The following is an 18685-nucleotide window of genomic DNA, read 5'->3' on the forward strand; positions in this document are numbered from 1 at the left end:
GCCTCACTGTCTATTCAATCACTTTTATAATTATGGTTTTTATGTTAAAAAAAGGATTTGAAAAGGCTTATATATTTAATTTTTTATTAAAAAAATTACTAAATCACGGATTAGATATATTGTTTTGGGTTAAAATCATTTAATTGTTTTGTAATCTGCTCTTGTAATGTTTAGATTACAACATGAATGGTACAAATATAAATTTAATACTTAAAAAAAATGAAAATGACTTATTTGAAGGCTTGTTTATTTCATTGATAAAACATTATTTTTTTAACATAATTCAATCTTAGACCAGGTAGAACAAATTCAATTAATTCAAAGTCGGGTTCTTCCTGACCACAATAGGACTCTTAACACGGTGCACACCATCTGACCATGTGAGCCCTCCAAACACGTAAGAACTGCTATACCAATCGTCCGTAGCCTTCAGCATGACCTTGAAAGTTCTCTCTTCATTTAGCTTGCTGAATTTCAAACTCTCTGGTTCTACCTTAACTAATATTCCATCAGGCATCTTGACACGAACTGTGTATAATCCTGGAGTTCCCACGTTCTTTAAGATTCTAGTCAACGTGACATTTCCCGAGAGATTAGGGACGGTAATCGAAGGATAGTTGAAATTCAACAAACTGATATTCTTTGGTGGGCAATCATATGGCTCTTCGTTGAATATTGACATCTGGGTTGCATTATAGCCGATGGAGCACAGAAAATTCAAGTAATCCGTGGTGGTTAAGTCATAGACCAACCCTGGATCCATCGCGCGGTTTGGCCGCAGATGTCCTGAACCATAGTTGAAGGGGGTTGCCTCCGCAGCAGAAGCTTTGGGTATTGGCTGTCTAGCATTGCTACTCGTTCTAGCTGGAACATCAAAAGTTTTGTTAGTATGTTGAATTTGAAGATAAATAAAATCATAATATAGAAACTATAGCGGAGAGCCGACATATAGAAGCTGAACTACCGGTGGTCATGATTGCTGACTTAATCGCGGCTGGACTCCAATCAGGGTGCATGGTTTTGAGAAGACCAGCAATGCCAGAAACGTGGGGGCATGACATTGAAGTCCCAGATATAATGTTGAAGGAAAGAGGGCGCCGGTCTATAAGCCGAGATAAACGCCTTGGTGCTTTTGTATAGGCAGCTAAAATATGGACTCCTGGTGCAGTGATGTCTGGCTGGAATTTTTATCAAAATTTTGATGTTAAGAACACAGAGAGGCATTTCTTGTCTCAAAGGCCAACAATTGAAACATTTAGTTATGAACACAGAGAGGCATTTCTTGTCTCAAAGTCCAACAATTGAAACATTTAAATCAAAATAACCAATCATAGAATAGAGAAAAATCCTGTAGCATACCTTGAGGATCTCTGGTGTAATTTCATTTGGTCCAGTTGATGAAAAGGGAGCCATGACTGGTGCAACCACTTTTCCAATTTCAGTAGAGCCACTTATATAAGCTACCGGTGACCTGAAAAGACAAAAATATATTGGTTATATACTGACTTGCTACAAGATTTGAAAGATCGAAACCACTCAATTAGTACAGAGAGCTAATTACTTTGTGCTGTGGATGTAAGATAAAACGGATAGACCATCAATTGCTGAGACAAGTGAAGTAGGAACAAAGAAACCTCGAGGACTGCTTGAACTGTCTGCAAATTGATGAGCGAGGATCATCCCAACACCACCAGCCTGAGCAACCACCAAGCTCTGCTCGACATCAGGTATCATATCACCAAGACAATACACAATCTTTCCTCTTACCTTTGTTGGGTCAAGGGATTCAGGATAACATAGTTGTCTGCCAATCACAAATGCATAAGGATATATATACATATATGCTCAATTGAATAGCCAATAAGTCAACATGAATCGGTTGCTTACGCAAGTTGAGCAGAGGCATTTGCAGCTTTAGCATCCACGGAATTAACTATAGGATAATACTTCCTAGCTGACAGGTTATTGGTGTTAAAGCTCGTGCCCTGTTTATAAGCGAATTCCAAGAATCAAGATATAATGATACAATTGACCTATGTCAGTTGCTGTAGAGTGTAAATGGGACAGCTTTCTTGTTGTTCATATGGTAAACATAAGAGTTAATTGACTGGATCATCCAGTATACTAACCTTGAATTCCTTGTTATTTCCAAGGACAACATTGGATGGAAACTCCCGATCAATTGTGCTAGCCGCAACGGTGAGAACCCACGGGGCTACATTTGAAGCTGTTCCGAAGCCAAAGCCTTGTCCGGAGTTCCCAGCCGAGCAAACTACAAGAATTCCGTTCATAACAGCCTGAAAAGATCCAATTGCAATACCACTTCTGAAGTAAGGGATCTCAAGTGCCCTTCCAAGTGAAAGGGACAAAATGTCAACCCCATCTTGAATAGCAGCGTCGAAGGCAGCCAATATATCAGCATCATAGCATCTCGGCCAGCACACCTTGTATGAAGCAACTCGTGCATTAGGTGATCCTCCTTTTGCTGTCCCGTAGGCTGATCCTAGGAAATTGGCACCTGAAACAAAGCGACCACCAGCTGTAGATAGAGTGTGGGTACCATGACCATCAGTATCTCTTGCGGTGTTATTGGACGAATCAAGTGCACGGCCTAGAGCTGCTTCATAACCCTTGTTGAAGTACCTTGCTCCGATCAACTTCCTGTAAGTAATTACATTGATTTCTTTTTTTAGAACTTGTATCAACAAGCCTTTTTCACTGTTCTTAGCAATGTTAGAGAGCAGGCGAAGAAAGAAACCTGTTGCATTTAACCCCATCATTTGTTTCACAGTATCCTTTCCACCTTGTTGGAATTGGTCCCATTCCTTCATCGTCGAAGCTCTCTGATTCTGGCCAGACACCTATCAATAAACCACGAATTAATCAAGAGAGAAAATTAAGATTTTACACAAATAATAAGAAGAAAAAATGAAAATAAAAGTGGACCATTCAAAAGCAGTTGCCGACCAGTGGACAGCTTAATGAAACATTCTGAAGATGATGCACATTAAGGGCAGCCGCAACGAGGATTTAATATTAACGTTCTAGAGCTAATAAAATACATCAAGGGTATTCTTTATAGACCATTCAAAGCTGAAGCTCGCTTGTCCAAGTATGAAACAAAGCAGTAGTGATTATGAAACTAATAAAATACGCTTTTCCAAGTCAAACACAAGTAAGATTACCAGTGTCAAGATTTCCAATAATGACGTCTTCACCAAATCTTGCCTTTAACCAGATTGAATCAGCCGGGATTTGTCCATTTCTCTCTAGTCCAAGAAACTCCCATGACCGAGTTGTATGCAACTGATTTACTTCATTTGGAAAAACTGATACAACTTCCGGACGGTCTACAACGATAGGAAAGAACAGAAAACAATCAAAGATCCGAGTACATATTAGACTGTGAAATGAAGCAGAAGGAATGACAATATCATCAGCTTGCCATGTTTTCGTACTCGATAATTGATCCACTTCATCATCTTCAAGGGTTGCAGCAAAGCCATTGATATGACTTGTGTACGAATAAAATATTGCTTCTTTAGCTTTCTCCTTGCTGTTTAATTCACAATTTATCAGTACAACAATGGAGATGGAATATTTATGAAATTAGTTGTCATTACCTTTTCAAACATGAACCCAGTAGATCATAGTAGGACTCGGTCATTCCATCATTCCCCAAGGTTGAAGGTTTAGAAGTGTGTGAATTTCTCCCGAGATACACCACATAAGACTGAACCATGGAAATCATATAAATATTATCACTGGAAAAATAACAGAAAACATGCATAGTATCCGAGAGTAGGTTTTAACACTACGGTGCTTAATTCCATGCTCTCTAGCGCCCTCTTGTACATGTCAAAACCTTGGCATATACTCAGAACTTGGGCTTAATTTATTTTGATCATGGCAAGCAAAAGCATTGCATGAGTATAAAAGTAAGCAAATGAGAAAGCAAAGGACATGATGATCAAAGGTCAAGAGGGATACTTGCCTTTTTCACCGCTAATATTGGACTGATCTGCAGAAAGGACAAAAGGGAGAAAAGAAGCAACAGAGAAGAAATAATCTTCATATTTCCTATACTTTCTTTTTGCTATACAAATGAAAGGCTGCTGATTCTACCCTTTATATAGGATCGTTATCTGAAAATTATCTACGAAAATGTCTTCGTAATTAATGAAATTAAGCGTGGATGAAGTTTTCAGATGTTATTACTGGTCAATAAATGATAATTAAGTTCTGCTGCTTAGTGACGTCGTCAGATTAATAGTATATTATTGCAAGCAATGCAATAGAAAATATCAGGATTTGAGCAAGTCCAATCATATGACCCTGTAAGTGAGTAGAAAATGTCTGCGTTGGCGACTAGCGAAATGTATCAAGACATGCTTTATTATTTTTAGTACAAGCTACCTTTCAGGCATTTATTAGGTTAAGATCAACAGGGAAGTTTCCAAACTCTTGAAGTGGGGTATCCTGTCCTTTCCAGAATTTAAGATCCATGACAGGGATAATTAATTCTACACATCCCTTTCCCGAATGAGATCAAGGTTGATGCAACAAGTAAAGGACCTGTCATCTTGGCCAGTGCCCTACTTGGTTTTTTTTCTCCTTAAATCTTCTCGGTAAGGGGATGAAGGAAACAGATCAAGACAGAGTCAAACATTTAGAAAGGAAGTTTAATATGAAAATTCAACAGGGAAGATGAAATTAGTTCCATCATGCAAGATAAGAGCTTATTAATGTCCAATTAGAAAGATCGTGAAGTGTGAAGAAAATCTCAGGTTCAATTTTTAAGTGTACCATTACACGCTGTTGGAGTCCATAAAAAACTATTTTTAAGTATCCACCAACAATTTAATTTTTCTATTATATATATATATATATATTCGATATGGTATTAAAAGTCTAGATAACGAAATAGAACAAAAGATAATATTCAATCTGTGAAATTTAAATGTAATATATATTTTGAGTTGGTAATTATAGTTCTTTGCTTCACATGTCATGAGGAATGTTTAACATGTTAATTAATATAGAACACTGTCACAAAATTATCAAATATAAAGAAAAAGAAAAACCGTAATTAAATTAGGTGACATGTAGTAATAGAACATAATCTCGTTATTTTTGTTAGTAAATACCAAAAGAATTACAAGTGAAAATTAAAAAAAAAAAAAGAGATCCTCTTATATTTTCTCAAAAAATATTACATGTCAATATTACAAATAAAATTATCAATTAAATATAATCATTGTTAATAATTATTAGTGAATGTCTTTGTAATATTTAAGTTATAATCCTTTTTTTCATTTTTTTCTTCTTCTTCTTTTTTATGCAGAAAAAACATTTTTTTTATTTTATTACAAGCTTTTATCTTCGTAAATCCAACTATCTCTCAACTATGTTCATGTTTTAGTTTAATTTTTTGAGTATTCTTAATATCAAGTAAGCAAATCTAAATTTTTTTTCCCTCTCATCCATTGTGTTGTCGATCCCTTTTAATAGTGTGAGCTTTTGATTATTTTTTTTTATCATCATAAAATATTATTTAAAGTGTGCACGTGTATATGATTATGTTTATACCGTAATGTTTAAGAACCAAGGAGAATGTTACAAAAACATTAAAAAATCGAACTGAAAACAGAAAAAAACAAGGAGAAGATGTACGCAAAATTAAAAGCTTTTGAACATGATTAGTTGGAGAGTAGCTTTTGCTCAAAGGGTGCAGTTTCTTGAAGACTAGCCATAAATAGGAAACTTGGAGTGCTCAAAGATGATTCATAATTGAGCGCCCTCCGTTACCGCTTTACTCGTTGGGGAAAAGTACAAATTCCATATTATTTTAAATAGGTTTTAAAATTCAAGATATTTAAAAATAAAATTAATTAATTCAATAATTAATTAATTTTATAGTCTAAACAATTTAATTTATTTTTTAATTAATGATAAAAAAAAACCTAGGTAATTGATGATAATAGGTGATACCAAATAAATCAAAATGATCAATAGCTATGGTAGTACTAGATAATGTCTAGTAAGCCAAAGTGATCTAATAAATTATGTTTATTAATTAATACATGTGAAAGATCTGATTTGATGAATATGAGAATTCTCTAATAATAAAATTAATAAATTTATAATAAAATTAATAAATTTATAATAAAATTAATAAATTTATAGAGAGAAAATATGTAATTATATTTTATAGAGGTAGATTCTAAAAATATTTATGCTGAAAATATTAAAAATGAAAAGATTATAAATCTTGTCTTTAAAAAATTCATGAAGTATTTATAACTCACGAGTTTTTATTCTTTTGTGAAGAGAATGAGGTAAAATTTAATTTTACTTTTATAATATTTTAAATTGAGTTGTATTTTATTTAAAATAATATATATTAAATTAATATAAAAAGTGAGATACTTGCATGAGATCCTGAAAAAATTTCTAAAAAAGTTAGACTCTAACAAGATATCTAAATTTATTAAAAATAAGAACCCATTAAATCATGCTCCTTCACTGGAAAGAGCCCAGGAACATTAAGGGGGTGTTTTAGAATGGTTTTTTAGATCCATTAATTTTGAGTTTATCAATTAGAAAAAGTCACTAATATCCTACTCCCTTGTAAACTGAAAATTCATTACCTTAATAGGCCTGTTAAACATAAACAAGTTACGACGAAACCATGAACCATGGCGCAACAAAATAGAAAGTATTAGGTGTATTGTTCTTCTTTCCCTTCGATCACACCCTGTCCAAGCACTTTGAACAGATTTCTATGAAAGATGTCTCTTCTTGTCTTGATAGGTCGTGCTTTCTAAGGATGGCCAAGGATCACTCACTCAATAAATCATTCTATATCTTGCACTCTCACTCTCTCTAATTAATTGCATCATGCAATATGTCTGACTTCCTTAAAATATCTATGATAAAGTAGATAACACCTTGGTTAGTGATCAGCAGAGAGCTTAATAACAAGCGAGCGCACACACAAATAATAGCATAATATTCCTATAACATTCTTTTTATACAATTAGATGTGAGTGTTTACACTAAATTTCATCAGATGTAGGGTTATAAAATTAAGAAAATACAATTTAGAACTACAAAGGGATACAATGGGATAGCTATATAGTCATAAATTAGCTTTTACACTTGTGCCATGTTGAAGGGTATTTTTCAAAAGATAATTTTTATTTAATTATTCAATGATTACAATAAATATTTGTAAAGGTCTGAAATATTTAAATTGTGAAAGATAAAATGCATTTTTTAAGTTGAAGCCCACTTTTCTTATTTATGTATTTTTTGTTCCGAAAAAAATATTTTTTTATTAACATTTTTTTAATATAAATACAATATAATTAATTAAAATGAGTATTTGTAAGAATCTAAGAAATTTAAATAATGAAACGAAAAAAAATTATTTCATGAAGTGATTATTTTCTTAATGAAAACATATTTTTTTATTAATAAAATGTTTTTTAAGTAAAAATTCATCATGCTTTAATATATATATATATATCATCATAAAAACAAAACAAAAGAAATTCATTAAAACAATATAAAAATTAGCAATCACAATATTGTTTAATTCTCATTGAATATCAATGTGCGAACTCTTTTTTATATATTAGGCTCATATATAATTGATAAAAAAGTGATTGAAATATAAATACAAAAGATCTAGTTTAATTTAAAAATAATAAATTATTAGTTTACGCTGTTCTATGGGTCAAATTGTTTTTTTAATGTAAAAAGAAATATCCAAGCGTTTTTTCTATAAAAAAAATAATATAATCATAAATTCAAAATATAATATATATTTAATGATATTTTTAAAAAAATATATACAAGAAAATATAGTACTTAACAGGTAAACCTCAGGTCTAAAAAAGAAAAAGGGAAAGGGCGTGTGCTCCTAGAGAAGCCATTCAATGTTTAAAAAAAAAAAAACACTAAAAATTGCAGCAACAACGTGTTATTAGTTGCAACAATTCTCCATCCACCTCTACTTGTGAAAAAATTGAGCTTGAGTTTTTTTTTTTGGATCGAAGCTCAATTTTGAACCCATTTTAGCCATAATTCTCTTTCTGAATCTGCTTTTTTATCGAGGATGGTTAAAGAGATTGAATTATCATCTCCGAGATAAATTTATTAATATTAAAATTAATTTTTTTGATGATCTATTTTACGATAACTTTCTCTTTCATCTTTTAGAATCTGGTGACCGGAAAACAATGAAAATAAAGTTTAAAGACAAACATATAACTATAAAACTCCAGGTACCAAGTCATGAGAAAACAAATACTTGAGAGACAAAAGGTAATGTTTCAATATCACTGTAGCGCTACAGTGACAAGAAGAGTGCATTCTATCCTGTTATTGCTTGAAGTATTGTATAATTTTCTATAACGACCCGTAGCATCGTTTCTGGGGCAGAAGTCATTTTATTTCTTGGAAGCGGAAGAGATGAAATTTGATGTGAATGTTCTACACAAAATCCTTCCATTGTTTGTCAACACCATGCGGAGCTTTTTAACGAATCATTTTACAGTTTTACATGTAAAATTCAAGCATGGAGGTGGTACTAACAACGAGGCAAAAAATATTGTTCTTCTGGGAAATCTCAGGTGGCATACGGGAAAAATTCTTATTATGGAATAAATTCATATCTCATGATGAGAGATCTCCATCACCTCCGTCTTCATTCCACCTCTTCTACTTGGAAAATAACTTGTAAAGCTTGGTACAGAATTAAAAGAGGATTTTGCATGGCAATTTAGGAGTGGTTCACAGGAGGCTCTAGTGAAGTTGGTTCCTCCTTGCCTATCTTTTCTTTTCGAGGCTTGCCTCAAGGTCTCTCATATCATCTCTTCGTTATGGGACTTTCATATCATGCTGCTAAAGCTTCTGATCTGCAGGTGAAAGTCATGGCTATTAGACAGGGTCTAGATCTAGCCTAGAAAAGGTTACACTTGATTTACGGAGGGCGACTAAAGCACACTTTAAAGAAAGGTAAATATGTCTTTGCTGATATATATGGCCATGCTAGGATCTTTTTCAAATGAACTCCTGCGTTCTTTGGACTTCTGCCCCTCATGGGATACGAAGTTGCCTTTCTGCTAAAGTTGTAGGACTGTGCTGTGATGATTTTGTTGTGCTATGAAATTAAACATATTAAATCTAGTTCTTAACAAATATTAAAATGCGTGGGTAAAAACACACTATAGCCTACGTCACTGTTCACATACATAGTTCACGATGGATTGCCATTGTGATTTTTTTTCATTGATTAAGCTCTTTTGTGGCCAAATTGATGGTCAATTGGCTTTGATCTGTTTAACAAGGGCAAGATTGATGGATGAAGGACCAAATTGAAAAAGATAGGTAAAATAGGTGTCAACTTCAAAGTTTGCAAAACAATTCAATATGATCATTATACTTTCCAATTTATATTTTTGGTCCCTTTGGTTTTCAAATCATCAATTTCGATCCAAACTTTACCTTTCTTGTTTTTTGATTCTTGATTTGAGGGAGGAGAGGAAAAATTTCCAAATTTTAATAGTAGAGAAAAATAATCTTAATTAATTTAAATTTAAATTATTAAAAATTAATTTTGATATCAATAAAATGAGTTTTAATTGATAAGAGAGTGATAAGTCATATCATTTTTAAAAGAAACAAAAGCCAGCCCACGCACCAGGCCTGGATTGAAAGGCTATACTCCTGGGTTTATTAAGTAAATGCACACTAAGCCATCCAAGCTAAGTTTACGTGCTTGGGATTTTATTTTTTTTGTATTTATTTGATCTTTTTATTTCTTTTTTTAATTTTAAGTTTTTATTTAATTTTTTAATATGTTTTTTTATTTTAATTATTTTTTATGATTTTTTTCATAAAATATGATTTATTTTTTATTTATTTTTACAAATAAAAATTGAACTTTTTTTTTATATTAGAAACTTTCTTTCTATGTGGCCTTATTTAAAAAAAAAACAATTATTAAATAGCTTTTTTTTACATGTTTTTTTTAATCATTTTATTAAATAAAAAATTAATTCCAAAAAATAAAATTATAAAAATAACTAAATCTACATTCACATTCATTTATTCTTTATTCTTTAGTTAATTATTATTTAGTTTTTACTTGGTTTTCATATATAATAATAGTTTTCTTTCTAATATGTGCAACATGTAACCTTGTATTTTTTTTCTTTGTTCTTTTTAATTATTTTTGTGTGTGTATTTATTTCTATTATTATTTGATTAAATAAAACATAATTTTTAATAAATAAAATTACAAAACACAACCGGATACATAACCAATATTGTAAGATTAAATATCTTGATCTACATCTATTTCTCAGTTTTTTCAGTTTAGTCTTTAATTATTGTTAATTGTTTTTGTATTTATTAGCTCAAATAATTTTTGATTGATTTAATTGGATGCATACATAAATTTCCTGATTTATAATTATGATTTTTTATGTAAAAAAATGTTTGAAAAATCCAGTATAATTTTTTTGTTAAAAAAATAATAATTGTAATATACTCTTCTCTTGTAATATTTAGATTACAACATGAATGGTACAGATATAAATTTAATACTTTTAATTAAAAATGAAAATGAATTATTTCAAGGCTTGTTTATTTCATTGATAAAACAATATATTTTTTTAACATAATTCAATCGTAGACCAGGCAGAACAAATTCAATTAATTCAAAGTCGGGTTTACTGCTTTCCTGACGACAATAGGACTCTTAACATGGTGCACACCATCTGACCATGTGAGCCCTCCAAACACGTAAGAACGGCGAAACCAATCGTCCTTAGCCTTCAGCATGACCTTGAAAGTTTTCTCTTCATTTAGCTTGCTGAATTTCAAACTCTTTGGTTCTACCTTAACTAATATTCCATCAGGCTTCTTGACACGAACTGTGTATAATCCTGGAGTTCCCACGTTCTTTAAGGTTCTAGTCAACGTGACATTTCCTGAGAGATTAGGGACGGTAATCGAAGGATAGTTGAAATTCAACAAACTGATATTCTTTGGTGGGCAATCATATGGCTCTTCGTTGAATATTGACATCTGGGTTGCATTATAGCCGATGGAGCACAGAAAATTCAAGTAATCCGTGGTGGTTAAGTCATAGACCAACCCTGGATCCATCGCGCGGTTTGGCCGCAGATGTCCTGAACCATAGTTGAAGGGGGTTGCCTCCGCAGCAGAAGCTTTGGCTATTGGCTGTCTAGCATTGCTACTCGTTCTAGCTGGAAAATCAAAAGTTTTGTTAGTAAGTTGAATTTGAAGTTAAATAAAATCATAATATAGAAACTATAGCGGAGAGCCGACAGATAGAAGCTGAACTACCGGTGGTCATGATTGCTGACTTAATCGCGGCTGGACTCCAATCAGGGTGCATGGTTTTGAGAAGACCAGCAATGCCAGAAACGTGGGGGCATGACATTGAAGTCCCAGATATAATGTTGAAGGAAAGAGGGCGCCGGTCTATAAGCCGAGATAAACGCCTTGGTGCTTTTGTATAGGCAGCTAAAATATGGACTCCTGGTGCAGTGATGTCTGGCTGGAATTTTTATCAAAATTTTGATGTTAAGAACACAGAGAGGCATTTCTTGTCTCAAAGGCCAACAATTGAAACATTTAAATCAAAATAACCAATCATAGAATAGAGAAAAATCCTGTAGCATACCTTGAGGATCTCTGGTGTAATTTCATTTGGTCCAGTTGATGAAAAGGGAGCCATGACTGGTGCAACCACTTTTCCAATTTCAGTAGAGCCACTTATATAAGCTACCGGTGACCTGAAAAGACAAAAATATATTGGTTATATACTGACTTGCTACAAGATTTGAAAATAAGCTACCGGTGACCTGAAAAGACAAACGTAATGGTTATATAGAATACTGACTTGCTCCAAGATTTGACAGATCGAAACCACTCAATTAGTACAGAGAGCTTAATTACTTTGTGCTGTGGATGTAAGATAAAACGGATAGACCATCAATTGCTGAGACAAGTGAAGTAGGAACAAAGAAACCTCGAGGACTGCTTGAACTGTCTGCAAATTGATGAGCGAGGATCATCCCAACACCACCAGCCTGAGCAACCACCAAGCTCTTCTCGACATCAGATGTCATACCACGAAGACAATACACAATCTTTCCTCTTACCTTTTTTGGGTCAAGGGATTCAGGATAACATATTTGTCTGCCAATCACAAATGCATAAGGATACACATATATATATGCTCAATTGAATAGCCAACAAGTCAACATGAATCGGTTGCTTACGCTAGTTGAGCTGAGGCATTTGCAGCTTTAGCATCCACCGAATAAACTATAGGGTAATACTTCCTAGCTGACAGGTTATTGGTATTAAAGCTCGTGCCCTGTTTATAAAAAAAAAAATCCAAGAATCAAATATAATGACACAGTTGAACTATGTCAAATGGGACAGCTTTCTTGCTGCTCATATGCTAAACATAGAGTTAATTGACTGGATCATCCAGTATACTAACCTTGAATTCCTTGTTATTTCCAAGGACAACATTGGATGGAAACTCCCGATCAATTGTGCTAGCCGCAACGGTGAGAACCCACGGAGCTACATTTGAAGTTGTTCCGAAGCCAAGGACTTGTCCGGAGTTCCCAGCCGAGCAAACTACAAGAATTCCGTTCATAACAGCCTGAAAAGATCCAATTGCAATACCACTTCTGAAGTAAGGGATCTCAAGTGCCCTTCCAAGTGAAAGGGACAAAATGTCAACCCCATCTTGAATAGCAGCGTCGAAGGCAGCCAATATATCAGCATCATAGCATCTCGGCCAGCACACCTTGTATGATGCAACTCGTGCATTAGGTGATCCTCCTTTAGCCGTCCCGTAGGCTGATCCTAGGAAATTGGCACCTGAAACGAAGCGACCACCAGCTGTAGATAGAGTGTGGGTACCATGACCATTAGTATCTCTTGCTGGGTTATTGGATGAATCAAGTCGACGGCCTAGAGCTGCTTCATAACCCTTGTTGAAGTACCTTGCTCCGATCAACTTCCTGTAAGTAATGACATTGATTTCTTTTTCTAGAACTTGTATCAACAAGCATTTTTCACTGTTCTTAGTAATGTTAGAGAGCAGGCGAAGAAAGAAACCTATTGCATTTAACCCCATCATTTGTTTCACAGTATCCTTTCCACCTTGTTGGAATTGGTCCCATTCCTTCATCGTCGAAGCTCTGTGATTCCGGCCAGACACCTATCAATCAACCACGAATTAATCAAGAGAGAAGATTAAAATGTTACAACTAATAAGAAGGAAAAAAAAAGGACCATTCAAAAGCTGTTGCCGACCAGTGGATAGCTTAAAGAAACATTCTGAAGATGTGTCATCATCGACGATAGATTATATAATACATTAAGGGCAGCCGCAACGAGGATTTAAATATTAACGTTCTAGACCTAATAAAATACATTAAGTGCAGTCTTTATGGACCCTTCAATGCTGAAGCTCGCTTGTCCAGAGATGAAACAAAGCAGTAGTAATTATGAAACTAATAAAATTCGCTTTTCCAAATCAAACACAAGTAAGATTACCAGTGTCAAGATTTCCAATAATGACGTCTTCACCAAATCTTGCCTTTAACCAGATTGAATCAGCAGGGATTTGTCCATTTCTCTCTAGTCCAAGAAACTCCCATGACCGAGTTGTATGCAACTGATTTACTTCATTTGGAAAAACTGATACAACTTCCGGACGGTCTACAACGATAGGAAAGAACAGTAAACAATCAAAGATCCGAGTACATATTAGACTGAAATCAAGCAGAAGGAATGACAATATCATCAGCTTGCCATGTTTTCGTACTCGATAATTGATCCACTTCATCATCTTCAAGGGTTGCAGCAAAGCCATTGATATGACTTGTGTACGAATAAAATATTGCTTCTTTAGCTTTCTCCTTGCTGTTTAATTCACAATTTATCAGTACAACAATGGAGATGGAATATTTATTTTTTATTTTTTTTACACGGGTGTCCTGTTTGTGCTCAGCTTGATTAATTTCACAAACCTTTAAATTAATAACTGTGTAAACCTCCAATAAGCCTGAAATTTAAAGGATTGAAACTACTTGACTTTTAAGGAGCTTAAAACCTAATCAATAGCTATACCCTTCAGAATTGAGATCGAATAATTATGAAATTAGTTGTCATTACCTTTTCAAACAAGAACCCAATAGATCATAGTAGGACTCGGTCATTCCATCATTCCTCAAGGTTGAAGGTTTAGAAGTGTGTGAATTTCTCCCGAGATACACCACATAAGACTGAACCATGGAAATCATATAAATATTATCACTGGAAAAATAACAGAAAACATGCATAGTAGTTGAGAGTAAGTTTTAACACTACGTGCTTAATTCCATGCTCTCTAGCGCCCTCTTGTACATGTCAAAACCTTAGCATATACTCAGAACTTGGGCTTAATTTATTTTGATCATGGCAAGCAAAAGCATTGCATGAGTATAAAAGTAAGCAACTGAGAAAGCAAAGGACATGATGATCAAAGGTCAAGAATGATACTTGCCTTTTTCACCGCTAATATTGGTCTGATCCGCAGAAAGGACAAAAGGGAGAAAAGAAGCAACAGAGAAGAAATAATCTTCATATTTCCTATACTTTCTTTTTGCTATACAAATGAAAGGCTGCTGATTCTACCCTTTATATAGGATCGTCATCTGAAAATTATCTGCGAAAATGTCTTCGTAATTAATGAAATTAAGCGTGGATGAAGTTTTCAGATGTTATTACTAGTCAATAAATGATAATTAAGTTCTGCTTCTTAGTGAAGTCGTCAGATTAATAGTATATTATTGCAAGCCATGCAGTAGAAAATCTCAGGATTTGAGCAAGTCCAAGTATCATATGACCATGTAAGTGAGTAGAAAATGTCTGCGTTGCCGACTAGCGAAATGTATTAAGACATACTTGATTATTTTTAGGAAAAGTTACCTCTCAGACATTTATTAGGTTAAGATCAACATGGAAATTTCCAAACTTTTGACGTGGGTTATCCTGTCCTTTCCAGAATTAAAGATTCATGACTCGGATAATTAATTCTACACATCTCTTTCCCGGAGGAGATCAAGGTTGATGAACAAGTAGATGACCTGCCATCTTGGCCAGTGCCCTAGTTGGTTTTTCTTTTTTAATCTTCTCTGGAATGGGATGAAGGAAACAGATCAAGACAGAGTCAAACATTTAGAAAAGAAGTTCGACATGAAAATTCAACAGGGTTTAAAGATGAAACTGGTTCCATCATGTAAGATAAGAGCTTATTAATGTCCAATTAGAAAGATCGTGAAGTGTGAAGAAAATCTTAAGTTCAATTTTGAAGTATACCATCATACTTAATTTTTTTAGATGGTAATTATACTTCATTGATTCAATAATACATCATGACTTTTGTTTCTCTAGAATCATTTAGATAATAATAGTTGAAGCATGGAGTTCAATTGACATATCTTATAAACTCTTGCTAGAAATTCATCGAGGTCGTATAGGAATTGCTTCACATGTCAATTAATATAGAACATTACCAAAAAAATTACCAAATATAAACAAAAATATTGATAAAAAAACCAATAGCAAATTACAATGATATTTATTGATGAAACATAACGTCATTATTTCTATCAAAGAATTATAGGTGAGAATCAAGAAATGAAAAAAGAATGGACAAGTATCCTCTTGTTATTTCCTTGAAAAATATTACATGTCAATATTATAAATAAAATTACCGATAAAATATAATCATTGTTAATATTCGTTGGTGAATCCGTTGGTAATATTTTAGTTATAACCTATTAGATCTCCTATCCCTCTTTTTCATTTCTTATACTTCTTGCTTTTTTATGCAGAAAAAAGTATCATTCATCTTTATTTTGTCACAAATCAAGTTTCTATTTTCAAAAATTTGACCATCACAACTCTCAGTTTGTTAATATCCATATTCTGGTTTAATTTTTTGAATATTTATCATATCAAGTAAGCAAACCTACCCTTTTTTTTGTTAATTTTATTTGTAAGTAATTCATGATAGCTCATTAACTTGGTACCAGTAATTTATTTAGTTCACAATAATAATTAATATATTTTCTCATTAATATTCTATACAGATTTCATATAAGTAATAGGTAATCATTCTTGGCGTTGATCTTTAGGCACACACACATACACGTATATTAATGATAATAATAATATGAAAATTGGACTAATAGTATGTTTGGTAAAGAATTAGTTTTAAACAGGTTTATACAAACACCATATCAATAAATATAAAGAATTTTAATGTTCATTTTAGTGTTTTATATAAATCTATAAATATCATGTTGATAGCACACTTAAAATAAATGTCCCCACTTCATTATGAAGAAGGATTGATTAAATCTCTAATAGACGGTTTTAAGAATTCACCTAGATTAAAATTAATAAATATGAGATTTTGTATAAATCGATCAATTGTTTGGCTTAACCAAATGAATTAGTAGATCATTTATTTATTCATGATGAACACCTGATAATTCTGAAGAAAAGGGTCAACCGATTAGCTTGATCAATTTGAACCATTCATCGATTTCAACTGTCAATGGAACTGTAACGACTATAAACGATTAATTTTTATAATTGTAAAAAAAAAAATTCAAACCTAATCTTATTCTCAATACACTTAAACAACTTCAAATTTCTTAAGTGTTATCCTGTGAGATATAAAGATATTAAATCTTTGAATTGTATTATCTATTTTATTGAGAGAGTTATTTATAATAACAAAATCAATCTTGTAAACCTTTGAAACTTAGATAAAAACTTTTGGTATTGGTGAGGTATATTTATCAAGAAAGAAAATCTTGAAAAGAGCATATCTTGACGTGACGTAAAAATATTGGCATGTATTCATTAAGTGAATATTGTACTTTACAACATAGACAAATAAACCAATACAAAATTCAAGTATGATTTGATCCTTGAGGTGTGAATATAGGCTTGCTAAACTATATTAAAAATCAAGTTTGTAAATTCTTTCATTTACCTATTTATTGTAAGCACTTTAATTATATTATTGGTTATTATATTTATCTAAATTAATTTGTTTTGTTTGTTAATATTAGTGGTAAACGTATAATCAAAGCTTAGTTCTTATTTTCATGGCAACTACTAATTATGATCTTCAAAATGACCTCTAAGCAACCTTTCTTTTATTATAATGATTATGCATAGAATGATTATATATCTTTAATTTATTAATTATGATTTAGCTTATCTTTTAACTGTAATGCCCATAAACACATAAAAGTGAGGTCATAAAATCATCAAACAAGACAAAGCTAAACTTAATTATAGAATCTAGTTTCAAATTATTAGTAATAGTCAAAGATCCTTCACTAGTTACTAGGTCAAAGAACCATCGGAAATAGAAACAAACTTTTGTGAGGACGAGTGAAATGTCTAGAATCAAATGTTACATTAGAATTAAAACTTTATCACCATTGTTTACAGTTACGAGCAATGCTGGGGTTTATCGACGATATTTTCTTCTGTTTTTGTTTCAACGGCTTCTGCGGTGGATCACAAATATAGTCCCTTTATCTTGATCATCACACAAGTCCCATAACATCAAACAGCAATGATTGCATTTATAAATACTTAGAAACACTGTTATTGTTTCTAAGCTAACTTGGTCTAGTTCTATTCTATGATTTGGATGAGGCCAGTTTCGTGCCAACTGAAGCATCAGAGTTTTTAGTTTCTTCTAGAAGTTTTTCATTGGTTTCTTTGAGCTCCTAAACCTCATTTTTTAGCTGGTTCAGAACTCTAACAGCATCGTATAGTTTGACAGGTCTGTCAATCTTGGTTGGTCTTCCAGGTTGCGAAACAGAGCTCAAATCTTGAAACATATCATTCAATCCTCCCTCCGCAACTTCTCGTGGCAAGCTTTGATCCCTGCTCTGGTACATGAATCAGTGCGCCCCCTCTTCCGTGAGCATTCTTTGACTTGTGTAACAGCACCACCATGAGCGGGACCCAATAAGATATCCAAGTGACTATCGTCCCCCTCAATCTAATCTATTGCTTCCATCTTCTTCTTTTTAGGATTTTGGTTTTGACGGTCAAAGAGAAGTCTTGGGTTTTGGATTTGCTGTTGTGCTGCCGCTCCGCTACCAGGTGGGATTAAAAATTGATGACTCTCCGAACAAACCCTGGCCCCGTCTCTCCCCGCAAACTCAGCCCTCTCAAATCGTTCCTCCTCGCCTGTCTCTAGCAAGAATCCGTTAAACCGAACACCGAGAAGCTGTGCGACACCGTTTCCGTGCTTGCTTCCGAGATTTTTCCCTATAATGGCTGGCCTAAGCTTTCGCCGTCTATGTTTCAGTGTGTGACGTCAGATTCTGTAATCTTTTTAATTCGTCGTCAAACAAATAGCAGAAACCCAATAACCAAAAAAACAAGAACGAATAGCAACAGAGGCAGGTGGCTGGGGATAAAGTACAATTGTGTTTTTTAAAAATTTAATTTTTTTAAATTAATTTTTTAGAAAGAACGAATAGCAACAGAGGCAGGTGTCTGGGGATAAAGTACAATTGTGTTTTTTAAAAATTTA

General features: G+C 33.2%; 2 protein-coding genes across 2 annotated transcripts; both read right to left on the reverse strand.

Annotated features, from left to right (window-relative positions):
- Positions 1–313: 313 nt before the first annotated feature.
- LOC105117753 (subtilisin-like protease SBT5.3) lies at positions 314–4094 on the reverse strand. The gene is made up of 11 exons (XM_011015511.1): positions 3995–4094; positions 3624–3733; positions 3459–3556; positions 3186–3350; positions 2759–2861; positions 2130–2661; positions 1888–1985; positions 1562–1804; positions 1360–1471; positions 965–1178; positions 314–864 (listed from the first exon to the last, which is right to left on the reverse strand). The coding sequence occupies exons 1-11, from the start codon at positions 4073–4075 to the stop codon at positions 314–316; spliced, it is 2307 nt and encodes a 768-aa protein (XP_011013813.1). The 5' UTR covers positions 4076–4094.
- Positions 4095–10719: 6625 nt separating this feature from the next.
- On the reverse strand, positions 10720–14369 carry LOC105117751 (subtilisin-like protease SBT5.3). The gene is made up of 10 exons (XM_011015506.1): positions 14242–14369; positions 13892–13989; positions 13621–13785; positions 13180–13282; positions 12551–13082; positions 12324–12421; positions 11998–12240; positions 11723–11834; positions 11383–11596; positions 10720–11282 (listed from the first exon to the last, which is right to left on the reverse strand). The coding sequence occupies exons 1-10, from the start codon at positions 14367–14369 to the stop codon at positions 10726–10728; spliced, it is 2250 nt and encodes a 749-aa protein (XP_011013808.1). The 3' UTR covers positions 10720–10725.
- Positions 14370–18685: the final 4316 nt, after the last annotated feature.

Source organism: Populus euphratica, unplaced genomic scaffold (assembly GCF_000495115.2).
Source record: "Populus euphratica unplaced genomic scaffold, PopEup_1.0 scaffold1491.1, whole genome shotgun sequence".
Lineage (NCBI taxonomy): Eukaryota > Viridiplantae > Streptophyta > Magnoliopsida > Malpighiales > Salicaceae > Populus > Populus euphratica.